This window comes from Amyelois transitella, chromosome 5 (genome assembly GCF_032362555.1).
Source record: "Amyelois transitella isolate CPQ chromosome 5, ilAmyTran1.1, whole genome shotgun sequence".
In the NCBI taxonomy this organism is placed as follows: Eukaryota; Metazoa; Arthropoda; class Insecta; order Lepidoptera; family Pyralidae; genus Amyelois; species Amyelois transitella.
This window is the reverse complement of record NC_083508.1, coordinates 9,290,266-9,308,712: the sequence shown is the minus strand read 5'-3', so window position 1 is coordinate 9,308,712 and position 18,447 is coordinate 9,290,266. Positions and strand designations below refer to the sequence as shown.

Below are 18,447 nucleotides of genomic sequence, written 5' to 3'. Positions count from 1 at the left end.
CTCACGGATTTCGCGTGGCTCTGCCACAAGCGAAAAAACTGCGAAGTACTATAGTAATAATTGAGAGAGCTAGAGCTAGAGCTAGATCTAGTGGAGTAGATTTAGGCCATTTAATCGTTACATTACTTCATGTTTATATGTCTGTGCCTATAAAGTTTTGTTACTACTTATGTAGGTATATACCGCTGAAAACGGTCTGTTTTGAGGTTTTGTCTCCTTCTTTTATTTACTTTTTTTTATTAAACTGTTCAACTGAAGAATTTGACATAATTCTGAACACTGACAACTACCTACTTGAAGTTGCGACTAATATTGAAATTTGAGCACGCTTAGGTACCTGTTATCTAAAAAAATGAATAAAGCGGATCACAGGGCTACAAAACATACCAAGCCTAATTATTATAATGCCCCTTCATTCAGCCGTCTCAGTGTCGCCAGTCATACTCGATTCAACCTCTCCGAATTCGAATCTGATATTCACATATTTATAAAAGAATATAAAATCAGGATAAAACGTCAGCAACTCAGAGAAGAGGAAAACCTTCCATCACCATTTATTTCCTTTGCCGATACTAAAGTTAATGTAACTGACATAGATTGGCTTATTGATAACGAAGAGAGATTCTACAAGAATACTCCCAATAAAGACATACTCAAGCTCCATTATTTGTCTGAGTTAGGCTACGTCACTTGTATGGAATATTCTTTGGATGGGGATTACATTGTAGTCGGTCATGCTTCGGGAATGATGCAGGTATTTTTAAGTTAGGTACCTACTTATTTTAGTTTATCGGTCAATTATAACCATTTCATTTTATCTAACAAATAATGCCACCATGGACTGGTGACATGGACTTTGGTTGGATATCTTTTGTATCGGAAACCATCCAAAGCGACCATGACACTGACGGGTAACATACATAAAAGGCAACACCATTACCCTTACGTAAACTAGTAGGCCTATAAAATGGGGGAACAAAACGAGATACTTTCAGAGTTTGGAAAAAAAGTTGAGACATATTACAAAAATGAAGAACTAGGAATAATACCAAAAATGTGGTATCCTATGTTCTATGAGGGTCAATTCAATCAGAAAAGTCGAAACTCCTGGTTGAAAACAAACTACAAGATGTTTCTAAGGGATTCCCCAAATGAGGTCCTTTACAATCGGTGGTACTTTAAAGAGCAGGGTGCTATAAGTGCACTGTCGTATGATCCCAATGGAACCTTTATTGTTGTTGGACATTTATCGGGTCTTATTCAGGTAGGTGCCATCAAATACCTTGTCAGCCCAATATCTTAAAAAAAGGAACAATGATCGAGTGATAACCATTATTATTATTTTACCTGAATTTTAACTTTCCAAGAGAAGAATAAGAAGTTAGTCTATATAACACTGTTCATGAAGCGGCGTATCTCGATGTGGCCGAGCATATTACAATGTGTTCAATGCTACGGACGGGCCACGACATATACGTTTGAGTCCGGAAAAGGACTGAGGGGACTTTTTTGGTGGAATCACGGGCGAACGCTAGTTATTTATTAATTTTGATACAGATGCGCCATGGTACGACTGGTGTGGTCCTATGCACGCTTCGGAACATCCAGTTTCCACCAAAACCAATCTATGCTATCACCTTCAATCCGGCAGAAGACAGGATCTGCTATGCCGCTTGCTTAGACGGAAACATCTATCGGATTGAAATACCGAATGTACGGTTTGTTTTAAAAGTAGCGGGCAGTTATCCAAAGATATATCTCTTTGCGTATGGTCTCAGGAAAAAGTTGAAGGTTCTAATCCAGGCGGCTCCAACTACTCTGCGCATGGGTGTACTAGAAGGGCAATTTGTCATGACTATGTAGTACCCACTTTTTATCAGCGAACATATTACGTTACCTATTTAAGATTGACGATTACAACCACTCTGTCAAGTGTGAAACTACTTAAAAGATCGTAAGACTACCATTGTTAAATTGATCGTAGGTGTACCACTACCATTTGTGGGTTGATTTCCGTTTCAAGATCACCATTTTTAAATCTTTTTACCTCGTCGAGGATTACCTGCTAACTTGGTGTCCATATCAATTAGGTCACGCCTCCATCAGTTCAAGCAAAGGCCTGTATACGCGCTGACCCTGCTCTGGAGTGTCTCAACACGCAATTCTATGGATCACCGGGATTAGTTTCTTATGCCACGCCGTTTATATTACGTATGTATCAAATTATTTTTTAACTGTTGTTTTGTAGTTTTACAAACAAATGAACCACGTCATCCACTCCACCATCATTCTTCCCTTAAGAAGTGTCTTAACAGTAGATGCAACTTTTTTTAATAATTCTTTTCCCAGTCCGGTCCTAGGCCCTTTGGATATTCGGAATGTGTTGCGCGGTCTTATACAGAAAAAATAGCTTCCTCTAGCAATAATCGTTGTGTGGTAGTGTGGAGCTGATGGATCACTTTAATAATTGTCGTTCCCCAGATGTCGGTCCTAACTAGCCGCAACGAATTCTACCCTAGAGATGGAATCCGTTGACACTGTAGAAGAACAACTGTCATTGGCGTAATTATGTCCAAATATGGATCGCGAGGTTTAGTCTCGTCGTAATCAGGAATAATACTTTTTTCTTTACCATAGATACGTGTAACGATTTCTCAGATAAATGTTGAACTATACTATACTATATCTAATAGTTTGTACCTACATAAATTCAAATTAATGTGATATTAATGAGTATAATTGAATTTTTTGTTCTTGAACAGAGAGGTCAGGCGCTCTCTCGTTCGGGATAACTGCTGACCAAACCAAGATGGTGGTGGGATATGCCGACACTTCCATAAAAGTGTACGATATGGTAACTCAAGAGGTTAGTAAATCACTCGCTTGCTTTCTTTTCTCGCTTGCTTTATTTTATCTATCTAATCAAGGGGTTTGAATACTAACCGATGCTCTTACGGCGACGGAAAACATCGTGAGGAAACCTGCATATTCAGGTAACTGGATGTGTAACCATGATCGATCCAATACGGGTTAGGTATTCCTGCAAAGGTTGCGGAGATCAGCTGGATCACGTGTAAAAACCTGACTCACCCAATCCAGGATCCATGGTCAAAGGCACAACCTGGGATCCTCTCTAGAGTGGTGAGAATGCAACCGGGACTAAAGCCAGGAGGAAAAAATACAAGGGCAGAGTCTTTTAGTTCTCAGTTCGTCTGGCCATTTCGTTCTTGGATTATCCCTTTTTCAACACCAGTCTTCATGGATCCATCCGTGGTTTTCTTAGTCCATCTATCCCGAATTTTTGCGAAATAAATGGGTGAAAGTATCAAAAACATATTTCATCGTGTCCCTTTTACGATATCAGTCAGTACTAGTGGTCCATTATATTCCAGTAAAAAATATGGTCGGGTAGTTACTGAATATGCTGTAACCGAGGTAAAATATTACCTTACATGTTTTTTACGATCAAAGCAAAGTGATTTATGGTGTTTCTTGTTGTATTTTAGAAAATATGTTCATCTGGTATGAGAAAAAATTTTATCAAGATTTATGGGCTTCTATAAATTGTGAAAGCACCTTCAATACCTGAATTATGAGTTGACCTTGAATGACACAGTTCATGCTAGTGTAGACTGCGCGTGCTAGTAATAAAGTTGCCTACTATATGGTCCCATGCCTTACATCGATTTTTTCCCTGTAAATATGCTCTTTGCATAGGCCAACTTATGTGCCGGGTATGATGGTACAAAAAAACCCTGGGAGTAGCCATATTTATTGGTATGTTTCACAGACGACTTGATGTGGTAAAAATATGACTACACCTCATAATTTGGTTATTTTTTTTATAATATAATTAAACGAAGTCGGTTAATAACCGAATAATATAAATATAATAAAATTAGGAAATAAATACCTAGAGTGTAAACTTCCGAATGTGGTAAAAGTCTGATTTTCAAATAAAGTTAAGAGGCAGTTGTTATGATAGGTCCTAAAGTCTGAGATTTATGATTCATTTACATTACGTCCCAATTGCTTTTATTTACGGAGATACCGACCTACTTCCTACAGGATCGTGGACTTACAAGGACCACGTAAAAGCAATGTTTGAATTTATTGTGGCAGTAAACCGAGATTTGGCCGCCATGTTTTATTTGAGGTAACAGGTATCTATAATATATGTAGAATTAAACATCGAATTTGCTTGTACAATTTTATACTTACTCTAGTACTCCTTCTTGGGTTTTAAGCGGAGAGATTGTATTTCCTAGAGTAGAAAGTCGTTATAGAGATTTTGTAGGGAGTCAAGAAAGGCTGCGCTGTTAGATAGCAAACGCGAGAGCAGTGCACAACTCCTCATGATCTCCTCCTCAACTCCCCATGATTCGAGTCGTACATTCATACATACATATGGTCACGTCCATATCCCTTGCGGGGTAGACAGGGCCAACAATCTTGTAAAGACTGATAGGCCACATTCAACTATTTGGCTTTAAGATAGAATTGACATTCAAATAGTGACAGGTTGTCAGCCCGTTATTCGACTCGTACAACCTGAAGGTTCCTAGACCCATGGGTGGTGATGGTATAGTTGTAAGTCTAAAGTAGGTAGAAATGGAACAAACCGATTTAACAACATGATAAGTAACAAAAACGGCTGTTTTTAATTATAATGATAACACAGATGAGAAGGGCGCTCTTTGTGGTGGAATGGGCTCAGAATGGCTCATTTTATTTAAATAACTGCGCAAATTAATGGTTATTAGAAATATTAAACTGTCAGATAATATATTTTCACTGAAAATGTTAACGCTCAAGATAGACTAGGTCTGAAATGAAATGAATATTTTTTTATTTTTATATTTATCTTGTTTCTCGTTTTTTAAGTGTTCCTAGGCAATGCATTCGAATCCTGTCGCCCGCATGCCGACAGCTTCTACTGCTTTGAAAAAAGGAGGTTATAAAATCTTTTTTCTACCTTTCCAGCATGTCTATGTCTAATAAACAAATGCTTTTTCCAGTCCGACCTCACCTACAAAGTACATAAACTACGATTGCAATTCATTCCCAAGAAATTGCAACGAATGCATTGCGGGCAGGTGGTCGCATTGAGGTGTCACGACCAGAACCCCACTATGTTCGCTTCTGCAGCTTGGGATAACACTCTTAGGGTTAGTTAAATATTTTTATCATCAAACGATCAGAAAGAAAGAAAAACATATTAAATTAATGCTCTCAGACACAAAAGAACTCTGTACAAAAATTATTAAAATGTATTTATTAAATCTATGTAAAATGACTCGATTTCACCTTTATTCGATTCAGCCTATCTTTATCCTTTTCTATTCCTGTTGCATCCTTCCTGAGGTGAAATTAGTGAAGCCTTAAACAAAAGCTTGTAAGTAGACCTTCTTCGTGTCTATTTGTTTATGTAACTCCAATACGTAACGCCTGTTAAAATAGATGTAAGTTTTGCAAAGAGTAAAAGTTGGAGGAATGGTTTTAAAAGTGTTTGATTTGAGTTGGTAAAAGCTCTTAACTACTGTTTATGTTAGGAGCTAGAGCAGATAAGTACGTATACTTCGAGAAAAATCTTTTAAAAATTACGTGATGTTTTACGTGAGATTATACTACACATTATAATGACCACTTTAATCGATTGTCAAAAACTCAAAGGCCACAAAGTGCTGGATAACAAAGTGATGGAAGTGAGATTCAGAAATAGATCCATCATCTCAAAGAAGATTCCAATTTACAAGCTACATAGATAATTCTTCGTTCCTAGACTAGGAAGATATTTCGATTTCTTTTCAATATTAAATTAACTAATTCAAATGGACAGTCGACGTTTTATAGACTCTTCTGTTCTCGACCATTCTGTACATCACCAAATAAAACTTATTATTAGAATAAGGAATCTTACCTCTTCTTAACATCACATATAGATCCATCATCTCAAAGAAGATCCCAATTTACAAGCTACATAGATAATTCTTCGTTCCTAGACTAGGAAGATATTTCGATTTCTTTTCAATATTAAATTAACTAATTCAAATGGACAGTCGACGTTTTATAGACTCTTCTGTTCTCGACCATTCTGTACATCACCAAATAAAACTTATTATTAGAATAAGGAATCTTACCTCTTCTTAACATCACATCGTTTCTGATATTGACTTGAATGAGTACCCAACTTACCTAATTATAGGAATCTATAAATAAAACTAAATTTGCGTGTAAATATTTCCATCAATAAATTATACACAACTAACGTGGCCATTCATATTCTTTTCAAGATTGTTTCTATCTACCCCGTAAGATATAAAGACTTGATTATACGTATTTAAGTACGTGCGTTTATAATCACGAGCATTTAAACATCAACACGAGTTTAAGAACAAAATTACAGTGTATAGTCGGGGAGCTAATACTCAGTAGGTAATCTTACATAGAAATACATTTAAGTGAAATTATATATCTGTAGCAGGTATAAAGCTAAGTGGCGTTGACAGCTAGCAGATTAATATATAATTCCCTCTCAAGATCCCCGGCTTACGTCCCCATTTTAATCCAAGACAGGTACCAGATTACGTTAGTATTTGTGACTTTTCTAGCGTTAAGTAATTTTGGGATTCTGAAACACTATGGGGATTTTTGGGTATTATATTGCTTTTTATTTTAACTCGGGACAGTTTTGTCTAAGAAACATTATTGATTTATAATTCCTTTGACGGGTGTGTTTTCATAATTTACTACGTTAACTGAAATATACCTTGTAAGTATTTAATTTAAGGGAATGGTTGATAAACTTGAGATTCTTCATGTAGCTAGCAACCAGTCACTTTTTGAATTTGAATTTCATCATGAAGCCATACAGATGAACGTGGCTTTTCAGTATTTTCAAAAATGTTGGCTCTGTCTACCCCGCATGGGAAATAGACCTGATTACATGTATGTATGTACATATAATTTTAGTACCTGTTCTATCACGACCACCACTTGGCTCGGTGATCCTTGGCTCGTGGATTTTTTTTATACACATTTCATGTTATCCATAGCTAGTAACTAAGTCTGACCTTTGCAGCTCACTGTAGTAAACGTTGTAATAAAAAATAAACCAAAAAGAATCTTGTAATATGATACGATTTCTGGAACAAAAGCTGCTGCTTTTGTTGTGCGCATTAAAAATAACTGCAAAATGGACATTGCACAGAACATTGTTATCCCAGTCCTGTAGCCTGTAGTTTGCTTGTCACGCCTATTAACAAAGAACTATATGAATACCTCTTTGCATATTCCAAGTTTAAAACTAAAATTAAATTCTGAATAACGTTGGTTCATATGGTTTTTCACAATATATGAGGCACTTATAAAATTACGTGCGACCATTATTGACATACTAAATAACTGTTCCGCTACTGTCTAAACTACCTATGTACATAATATCGGAACGCCGACAACTCTGGCAGTACAACAATGACACCTACTTGCTTATTGCAACAAAAATGAGAAAATATTTCCAAATCATGAACTGGCCAGACTCTTCCACATTGGAAAGACTATTCTAGATCGCATTTCGATCGTCAGATCAAATTGATTATAATATCTCTTATACCATTTCCATCATACATACACCGGCCTCACAATCACTCAACAGTTAACCAATAAGAGTCACATAAATGTTGTTCAATTCAGTATTTAAACTTAGTAACTAAGCACAAACTACTGCTCCGTCTAAACATTCTCGAAACAGCGAACAACGACCGCGGACAGACTCAAAGCGTTGTCGAGATTAAAATATTTCGCGGAGCTAAACCGCTCAAATTATTTATTAAGCGTTCCTTTTATACGTGCCCGCAAAGAATTGTTCTGAATGTGTATGCTTCACATAGTTAAAGTTATCTGCTTTAGTGTTTCTCACAAAGCGGTTATGCACTTTTTCCATATGAGTGTGGCGCTGTACAGACAATGTCATATTCAAGTTACGCGGGGTTCACATCACTTAAGTGCAAGACCACATCTTTTATTTTCTATGAATGTCATAATATAGCTTTCTAAGAGAATTAGTACTTTTTTCATAAGAATAGTATCATCCAAACTGGGTTAGATAGTCAAGATAATGGGAGTCACTTGATCAAATAACCCATTCTGGATCGGTGTTGTAGGCTCCATGGTACCTCTTTGTGTAACCGTGTTTTTTGTTACAGATTTGGGACATAAGATGTCCAGTAGGCTGCGTAATGACGTTTGAAGGCGTTAATGTTTGTAGTAATAGTATCGATTTAAAAGTGAGTTTATACATTACTTGTATGTTAATATTCCTAAGCTAATTGTAATTCGGTACTTTAATTCTTTGCAGAGATCGTGGCAAGTGGAAAGAGGTAGTTTCTGCCTACCCCTCCGGGAAAGAGGCGTGATTTTATGTATGTATGTATGTATGTACTTTACCTGGAGAAAGAAATTTGAGTTTACCTACCTATGTTAAACCTAAAACAGTCATAAATAATTTTACCCATTTATTTAATATCATTCCTATCTTTTGTTCTACTTTCGATTTAAAGGCTGAAAATAAAAAAGCATGTAAGAAATTAAAAAAAAAGAACTATATAAAGATCTTAAGTTAATGCTCACTGAGCTAACAAACCAACGAGTGAAATTCATGTTCAACAAGCTACCCAAATGTAAACTTTGAACACTGCAAGTCTAAACTTCACATGACCAAGATTGTTGTTAAGTTTTGTCCCCCGTGCATACGCGGGCCGCAACAAAACACAGCACTTTTAATTAAAAAACTCAGCCTTTGTAAGTTGCCAGTGTTTCTGCAAACTCGAGAAGCTTCTCATTATGAAGTTTGATGTTCTCATAGTTTTATCTTCGCGTTTGATTCTTTTTTAACGATGCCATTTTGAATTCTAGTTTGTAAACTAATATTTTAAGCTCTAGGCTTTAAGTTCGTCGGTTTTGCCTTTTGTAAAGAAGTAAACAAAATATTTACCAGTAAGATATAGTAATTATGGGTCATCAGCACTGTTTCTTATATAATTTCAAAAAGTATTGCAAGTGGTTAAATATTCTTAAAGATGTACTTCTAAATTTATAGTGAAAAACACGGACTGCACCTTTAATACATACATTAATTACAGAGACAACATTGCATCGTAGGAAGCTGGCTACCCACTGAAGCGTTGACAGAATGGGACCTCACAGCGAGGAAGAGATTGAACATCATCAGAGTGCAAAACAGAAGACCCGATATCGACGGAGAGTACATTTACGCTTGCCAGTATTGGAGGTCACAACAGGTAAATCGATTAACAGACAAACTGATTGGTTAACAGCATTCTTCTAGATTACATATGTAGAACAAATCACATAAGCCAGGATTGCTAAAAAATATCTGAGAAGATATTCGTAAGAAGGTAGGGCATGATGATTTACAAATTTTAACAAAATAGGGACCTATTTAATTGACTATGAAACACACAAGCTCAAATAACGCATTGTTTAAGGAATCGCTTCTATCTAGTAGTAGGCGAAAAGTAGGTACGTATAATTATATAAATATAGTATTATAAACCGTAAATACTGCAGTGTGATTTTTCTCTGTATCTCAACAACTTTTTATCTCAACAATTTCTATATTTAGTTCATAGTATTAGCGTCTCTGTATGAACAAGATTATTCCGTTTACACTTTAAGCCAACGTCAACACATGTAATATTAGTAATGCATCAAGACCGTACTTGCTTGTCTCTTGTTAGGATTAAATAATTTATTTAGATTATAAATTTGAGTTCTCATCGAAGACAAATCGATGGAAATTAATGCCGTGTGATTAATGTACTTACCAAATTTTTATATTTTGTTTTGTTTTTTTAAATACAAATGCTTTATTCAGTTAATATTTAGGCCTAAACGACTACTAGGTACCTACTCGTATGTTCTATGAACAACACAATAAATAATTCTATAATTTAGGTATTAAACGAAGTGTACTTACCTACCTATTTATGAGCTGGCACACGTACGAATATGTCGTTGCCTTGCGTATATGGCCATCATATCATGTTTGACATTTACGAGATAACATTTGCAATCAAGTTCCTAATAAAAAAAACAAAATTATATTATAGTGACTGAGCCTTAATATGCTAGGTACATATTTCTCGTAAAACGTTATTTCTATGTAATTACAAAGCTCATTATTCCAAATCAAACATCAAAATTTAAACGTCGATTGCTGAAAATACACCAGCGTCGTGCTCCGTTGATACATGTATATTTGATGAGAAAATACAATCTCGTAAGATAAACTCGATCATATTTTGGATTTTATATTTACCAAGAGCATTCTTATTTACACAAGGAGGTATGACGACAGAATACATCACTGTATATTACGTAATAAGCAATCTTTGTGCTTCCACAAATAATTTGAACCCAAACTCGATAGCATCATAGCTGTCAGAAGCAGGATTTAGTTAATCCGTCTGTTTTCCCTCATTTCTCATTTCACAGAAGACCTACTAATATTACCAAAGTTTCGGGGTTCGGGATGTTAGGTAAGAGCGATCATGTCGGAAATCTTGGTTGGAAAGTTTGAATGATCCAGTTTAATTAAATTGATGTTAACTACTCGTACTTGACCGCGGTTTCACTTTCAGAACATTTTGTGTATTTTTAGGTATGAAAATGTAAGACCTGTTGCAAAAACTATGATCGTATTAATGGCTACCTAATAAAAGTAACTTATGTTTGATTAAATTAACATGAAAAGGAATCTAATCCCAATTTTTTTGAAGAAAAGTGTTTAGTAATTATTTTTTTCATGATTGTACCTAAATGTCATTGAAATTGCAAGTATATTTATTGAAGTAAATGTATTCGCTACAGTTAATGCACACTATTGCTTTGATATTAATTTCGAAATATAGCTAAATAGTCTTAATAATTTCCAGTTTAACCGTAAAGGCAAGTACGGCATCATAGGCGGCAGCGGGACCCAGTGCCTTGAGGTCATCAACCTCCACAACCGCTACATCAGCTGTTCTTACCCTGCTCCTGGCACAGTACTAGCCATCACCAGCTATGAAGAGAGGATAGCCTTCGGTGGCACCGCCCCAGTCTTCAACATCGTGACCTTCCATGACCCTAAACATCAGAAGTACGAAGTGCCGCCGGAAGAAGATGACTATGACCCTGTCATGTCTTTTAAAGACACCGATGTCATTGATATTAGGGGAAGTGATTTTAATATTCAAGTCAATGAGAAACCGGTTAAATCTGTGATACTCGAAGACCCATCGTAGTCAATAATATGAAAATAGAACCCAATGAAAATAGTGGCCTAAGTTTTATGATAAAATCGTTTCATAACAACTCTTGAAAATGAGTGCTTTTTGAGGAATTTAGACTAATGTTCAATCGTATTGCTGACAATGCGATTTGATCGGATTGTTCAGTGAAGTCAAAGCAATCCGGAAAGCTTCATGCAACTATGATCTAAGCACCAGAAAATGTATACCTTTAGGTATGTTGACGAACAAATTTGCGGCTTAAGAATTTTATATCGATGTAATTTGAATGAGAAACTGAGAGTGGAGTAGCGAGTTTTCAGTTTTAAAATTTTTGTCTTTTTCACGTTTGGGTAAGTTTCTTAATTTTTTTAAGTAAATTAATATGTTATTGTGGAAGTGAACGCGGCGAGTTATATAAAGCTTCGACCAATTTTTTCTTTTCACTTTTGCATAAACTCCCAAGCGTTTTTAATAGTTTTAGTTGTTGCTGTTTTTTTTTTACTTTTTTTAAAGTCTAAATACTAATAAAGTTATAATAAGTATTAATAAAACGTATATTTATCTAGCATACATTCACAACAGACAAATTAAGGTCTTTGAAATAATATAATTTCAATTACTTAACGTTCTCAGCACAAACAAAACTACGCTAAGTTTATCAGGCCACCTGATCCAACATTAAATAAACCGATACAACATATCGATCGAAAACCTATTATCAAAGACAAATTGACGTCCAAATGATGATGAGGTCTCAAATTACATTGGCACGCAAACAGCCCATCACATTCAAAACTAATCCGTTTCAATTTTGTTAAATAAATATTCGTGTCCATTTCAAAACGGTGTCATCACTGCCTCAGCGAAACATTTTCACAGCCATTACAATTTTCACAGCTTGTTTTAACCAAATTGGATCGCCGCTGTCATAACAATAAAGGTTCAAAAAAGCTTTGCTGAATTTCAACAACTAGAAGCTTCGAGGAGGCTGGAAACAAGTCGCTATGCAAGTCGGCAAAAACTCTCCGTGCCACATTGAAAAATTAGTTTGCATTGCGAATTCAGTTGAGGCTACAATGGAACAAAATGCAATAGAATTTAAATAAAGAAAGCGTTCTCTAACAGCGTGAACCGTGCGCAGGGCGTTGTGAACTTTCAACTTTTACCCGTTTATGTAGCCCGAGCGTACCTACAGCTACACCCTACTCACACTACGGGTTACTCTGGGAGGGCTTTCCGTACTTGGAACGAATATTTACAGCGCAACCTAAATATAGCGTGCCGCTGCTCAGCTGGCACGAGAGAGGGTAGGAGGGTAAACATTCCCCCCACCACCCTACGAGCTGTTACCGCGCGTGTAAGGCCATTCGGGTCCCGGCTCTTAAGGTGAGCGGACGTATCTTGTTTTATGCAAAGGCCGTTCCGCGGCCATGACCGTATCAGGCTGAGGGTAGTAGCTTTAGTGGTAAAATGCTTTAAGGTTATGGCATTCGGTTTTATTAAAAGAATTAAATTTAGATAGAAAGAACTTGCCAAAAATAAATTTCATATAAAATAAATTAACGGTTTTCTATAATATTGTAACGTTCTATACGTTCTGTATGTAACTTATGTTCTATAAAAAAATAAGTATTTACGAAAGCGTTAATGCATTTTTTCATATTCTTTTCTGATTCTGATTGAATAGTGGTTAATAATTTATAACTGCGTTTTTCAAGTAGATACTTATATTAAGGCTTGAAAATAAACATTACAATAAAATTGAGCTTTGAGACGCAATATAATTTTTTTCTCATCATAGTATTAGTCTATCAACCATCAAATTGAATATTGAATTAAATACATTAAAAGCTTTCCTGTATATTTTATACAGAAGAGCGTGAATATTAATTTGTACAGAGTACACTTTTATTATGATAAATGTCACAAGGATTAAGCATGACGGACTCGAAAACTCATTTAGGTACATAAAAATGTAATTAATTCGGCTCTTCACAGATTTGTTTTCATTTGCACGGCCTATAATATTATTTCGCTGATACACAGCTTACGTTATACACTCAAGGTCATGTTTAAATAAACACATATATTTTCATCGAAGTTCTTTTGTTGATTTATGGATTCCACTATTATTGTTGTTCAGCATTACAGACCCTGTACAAAGCCGCATTCTGAAAATTATATTAAAAACATATAAAATATTTAACAAGAAAGGTTCACTAAAATATTCTATTATCTATGGTTTCTTAGTAAAATAGATAAATTTGATTAGTGGTTTGTCCTTCAGGTTTACGATAATTTACTTTTAAACCTAGATACTCTGTAATATTTTCCTTCGTTTAATATATAGACTAGCTTATAGCTTATCTCTTTTCCGACCTAAAATTGGATGAGTTGGCGACGGAAAAGTTTTCGAATAAAAATATTATTTATACAAGTACTACGAGTAGTTCCCTTACAAAGTCCTAACCATATTCAATTTATAACTAGGTACCCGGTACACAAGCCGGCCTGTTGGTAAGAGATAAACCTTAGGCTATAGACTGCCGCATGTAATATTTATCTACACTGTCATTCAATGTATACCTGCCAGCGCCCGGCAGTGTACTGCGACTTAATAAAATATCTGACGCTTATTTTGTGTTGTATTAAATTATTGTTTTAAAGCTTATATACCTGATACATATTATGCCAGCGCTTGTTTATTGAGGCTTTTGTTGAGAAAACTAAACCATTATACAATCAAATCCTTTTATATTCTTACCTAGTATTGGGTTTATTATTCATGCTTATTAATTATAAAGATGACGAAATATCTTATACCTAATTCTTTTATGTTTATAATGCGTTTTAATTTCTACTTCGCAAGATCTATTATAGTGACAATATTGCTTTAGCAGTTTTGTATTGATTTTGTGGAAACCGAAGTATAACGTTTTTTTTTATTAAATTATATAAGTTTATTGGGTATCTAAAATTAACAATAGTTGTGCTTGTTGCTGAAGCCTCCTACTAAGAAAAAGTATGCTTGTGACAGGATTTTGATATGAACTAATAATGAGTATTTGGATGGTTTAGTTTGAGTACAATATTAACTTTATTTATATACATACATATAGTCACGTCTGTATCCCTTGCGGGGTAGACAGAGCCAATAGTCTGAGTCAGAGAGGCCACGTTCAGCTGTTTGGTTTTATGATAGAAATAAATTTACCTTATTAATATTAAAGCCTGATTGAAATAAATTTTCCTTGATTCTCGGTACATAATTGTATTGTGATTTGCACAAGACCATGTTTCCGAGTTTTTAATTGGAATACAACATTTTGTACAAATAATGCCTCAGGCAACAAAACCCAAAGTAAATAAACCAATAAGCGGAATATGGGCTCTTGTATGATGTACATTGCTGAAAAATGAAAACATACATACATACATACATATGATCACGTCTATATCCCTTGCGGGGTAGACAGAGCCAACAGTCTTGAAAAGACTGAATGGCCACGTTCAGCTATTTGGCTTAATGATAGAACCGAGATTCAAATAGTGACAGGTTGCTAGCCCATCGCCTAAAAGAGGAATCCTAAGTTTATAAGCCTATCCCTTAGTCGCCTTTTACGACATCCATGGGAAAGAGATGGAGTGGTCCTATTCTTTTTTGTAATAGTGCCGGGAACCACACGGCAAAATAAAAATGAAAATACTGAGTAAATTGCGCATGTTTTCATTGAAAAAATTGTTTTTGTTTACTTTTAACGTATTATATTAAAAAAAGTACTTTACCTTTTTTATATTTGGCACAGTGACCGACAAAGCCGTCAAAACTTACATAGTCTTCTTTTTCTAGAAATTCCCACGGAAGCGAAACCCAGCCCAAAAGCAAGTGTAGGTTTAGTATAATTTGATTTTGTGTGCAATAATTATTTTATTACAAGTGTGTCAAATTTTTACTTATAACATTATTAGAAGTCCTGATAAATGGAACGATCAATAACTTTTGAAGGTCCAAACATCTTCAGACCTTCAAGATGAAGATAGATAAGCTCAAGTGGTCTGGAGTGGTCCCTTTGAGCGATCTGAGATCGAAATTCGCTTCAAAAACCTTTATAACATAGTTGATCACAAGTAGGTATTATCAGTAGAATATTACGTCAAGTGGTTCAATTTTGCTACCATGGGATTTTATGAAGATGCTAATTTCATTCTTATTTTGTCTGAATTGGTGAAATTATCTATTCATTGTTAAATACCCCAACTGTTTTGCAAAATCAACATTCTTAACTATAAAGGATTTCCTCTTTTGGTCAACTATTTGAAATACAAATTCAGTCAACTCACCATGTTTTTATTCAAATTTGAATTTTAAGTGTACGGTATAGAATATATATTTGCGTGTACTGTAGTTATCTATATGTTGAGGGGCACGGGAAACATACAAGGGAGCCGTTTATGCTAATCTGTTTGTATAACAGTGTCCGAATGCGGTAAATGGCGCTGTTACGTACAAAATAAACCCCGATATTTAATTCTTGATGGGTTTTATAGATTAATAAAAGAAAATTTGATGGGATAGCTTAGATCGAGGGTTCGCTAGCGTCGAAGTAACGATGTTATTATTATTTTCCTTGATGAAAGATACCATATATCAGATTGCATATAGTATAGCATAACGATTGATGGTAGAAAAAAGTTAAAAATAATTTCAAGTCAAATAACAGGTTATAACAAGTAAATATTTAACTTTTGTAATTATTATATTTATTGGCATTAAAATAATTGGTATTCGTAGTATTCCTACAACAGAATCTTATTATTCAAAAGTAATTTATTAGCTGTCAAACTTATCGTAATAAAAACTCACAACTTTTTTAATATCTATCATGAAACTCGTAGCTCGAACGCTACGAGAGGAAGATTTGTAGCAACCGCTACGAGCTACGACTGATACTTTTTTTTATTCTAAGTGACATATTATCACATATTTATCCCTTATAAGAGTCGACAATTTCCAAAAGACTAAAAGACCATGTTCACCTGGATGGTTTAATGATAGAATCGAGTTATTCTGATAGTGACCGATTGCGAACACATCGCATTAAAGAAGAATCCTAAGTTAATTAGCCTTTCCCTTAATTAATTTTTACAATCTGCACAGGAAGAGGGAGGTAACTGGCACACGCTTTTTTTTTCTTCGCTACCATACGAGCACGGAAGCTTGCACCTCACTTTATTTTTGTATTACTTAACATCCTCTTAGCTTTCGTCCTACAGGTTACATTCTTCCTTTCCTGGAGAGAAGCCCAGAGCGACATTTGATCACAACCCTGAATTTGGTAGTCCTAAATGTGCGAACCTGAACATTATTTTTTTCATTGGTTATCAATAAAACTAATGTAAGTACATAATTCAGGTAAGTGTCGTTTGTACGTGGCCGCAGTAGCATTTAAAGCCTCACGTTTTTTTACGGGTTACCCTATCCGTTCGACTATGCTCTGCTTTAGTTTTGCTTGCTAAAAACTTACATAAAAGTAAATACTCTTTCACAGAGGTGTAGGTAGAGACTACACCTTTGAAATTGCCACGATCTCTGCATACATCTTTCGCTTCGTCCACATTCACAATTCTCTCCATGAGAGCTCGTCTCTCGTCGGCTTACAATTCCATAACAAATATACCAACCTAGCGTACAGAAATCTAAATTAATTTAGTTTTTATAATCACTCGTACAGAAATCTAAATTTAACTCGTGCATACAAAGTATAGTGCATCCCAGCGCCGAGCAGGAACCGGGTGTAACTGGGGCGGCCGGGGCTGCATCGATCGCCGCCCGTGACCTTGACACGACCGGGCCCGGATGTGCTCGACTCGCCCACTTCAACCGGGTTTTATTTCCTAGTGCGTCTAGACGTTTTGTAAGTGTTGGTGCGTCTTTGAAACCTGATTCTGGGAAATTTTTGACTTATTTTTGATTCATTTAGTTAAGAACGTATAGATTTATTTTTATTTTTTTTAATGATAAATATGAAATATCGTAGTATGTCCCAGATGTGTTCAAATAACCTACTTTGACCGGGTTTTATTTCCTAGTGCGTCTAGACGTTTTGTGAGTGTTGGTATGTCTTTGAAACCTAATTCTAGGAAATTTTTGACTTATTTTTGATGCATTTAGTTAAGAACGTATAGATTTATTTATATTTTTTTAATGATTAATATGATATATCGTAGTATGTCCCAGATGTGTTCAAATAACCTACTTTGACCGGGTTTTATTTCCTAGTGCGTCTAGACGTTTTGTAAGTGTTGGTACGCCTTTGAAACCTGATTCTGGGGAATTTTTGACTAATCTTTGACTGATTTAGTTAAGAACGATTAGTTTTATTTTTTTAATGATAAATATGACATATCGTAGTATGTCCCAGATGTGTTCAAATAACCTACTTTGACCGGGTTTTATTTCCTAGTGCGTCTAGACGTTTAGTAAAGTTACCGTGAAACCATCGTCCAAGAAATTTTATTAAACACAAATAAAGCCGCGGAATAGTGCTAGTCTAGAAATATGCCTAAAAAGAGTTTCATTTGTGGCTTGATGTTCTAGAATATCCTCATATTTTCTTCTTTACAAAGAAATTATGAATTATTTATCTTTCTCGTTCAAGGAAATAATTTAAATTCTTCAAGAAGTTTCAAAAGCACCTTCATTAAACACTTGAATATACTTGTAAACAAAGTAGGCTCTGGGACCATCATTTATAAACTTTACGGAAACAAAGTTAGTAACTGTATATTTTGATTACTTCTTTTTATTTTAAACGAAAGCCGTGCTAAAGCCTTTTGGTCTTTTCAACACTGTTGGCTTTATCTACCCCGCAAGGGATATAGACGTGATTGTATGTATGTATTTATAAATCTTACATACCCTCTATTATAATTATCTTCCAAACCAGGCGATAAGTGATAGTTATTTTAGATGACCTAGATTATGTAAGTGCTATCTAGAGACCCCAAAATAGTTGCATGTAAGCTGGAGCAGCATCAATTAATAGCGTCTATTGAAAGCTTAATTAGTGCTTTGAGCTGGCGCACGGCCACCGCTAGCTTTGCCAATGTCAGATGAAAGCTTATATACTCAGTTTGTAGAGCAATTGACATA

At 35.3% G+C, this 18,447-nt stretch overlaps 2 protein-coding genes across 2 annotated transcripts in view; one reads left to right on the top strand and one right to left on the bottom strand.

Annotated features, from left to right (window-relative positions):
* Positions 1–18,447, bottom strand: part of LOC106134523 (ATP-binding cassette sub-family F member 3) — a 434,240-nt gene that overhangs the window by 281,159 nt on the left and 134,634 nt on the right. The window lies entirely within an intron of this gene.
* LOC106134482 (uncharacterized) lies at positions 353–11,306 on the top strand. Its single transcript, XM_013334545.1, has 8 exons — positions 353–754; positions 1,558–1,713; positions 2,091–2,211; positions 2,763–2,866; positions 5,019–5,168; positions 8,205–8,285; positions 9,141–9,299; positions 10,956–11,306. Exons 1-8 carry the CDS (start codon positions 353–355, stop codon positions 11,304–11,306), a joined length of 1,524 nt encoding a protein of 507 aa, XP_013189999.1.

Bases quoted from the DNA above. Each gene is read 5' to 3' on its own strand.
- LOC106134482 (XM_013334545.1), top strand. From the start codon at position 353: ATGAATAAAGCGGATCACAGGGCTACAAAACATACCAAGCCTAATTAT. The intron at 1,714-2,090 runs GTACGGTTTGTT...CATATCAATTAG, and splicing joins ATCGGATTGAAATACCGAAT to GTCACGCCTCCATCAGTTCA. The intron at 2,212-2,762 runs GTATGTATCAAA...GTTCTTGAACAG, and splicing joins TGCCACGCCGTTTATATTAC to AGAGGTCAGGCGCTCTCTCG.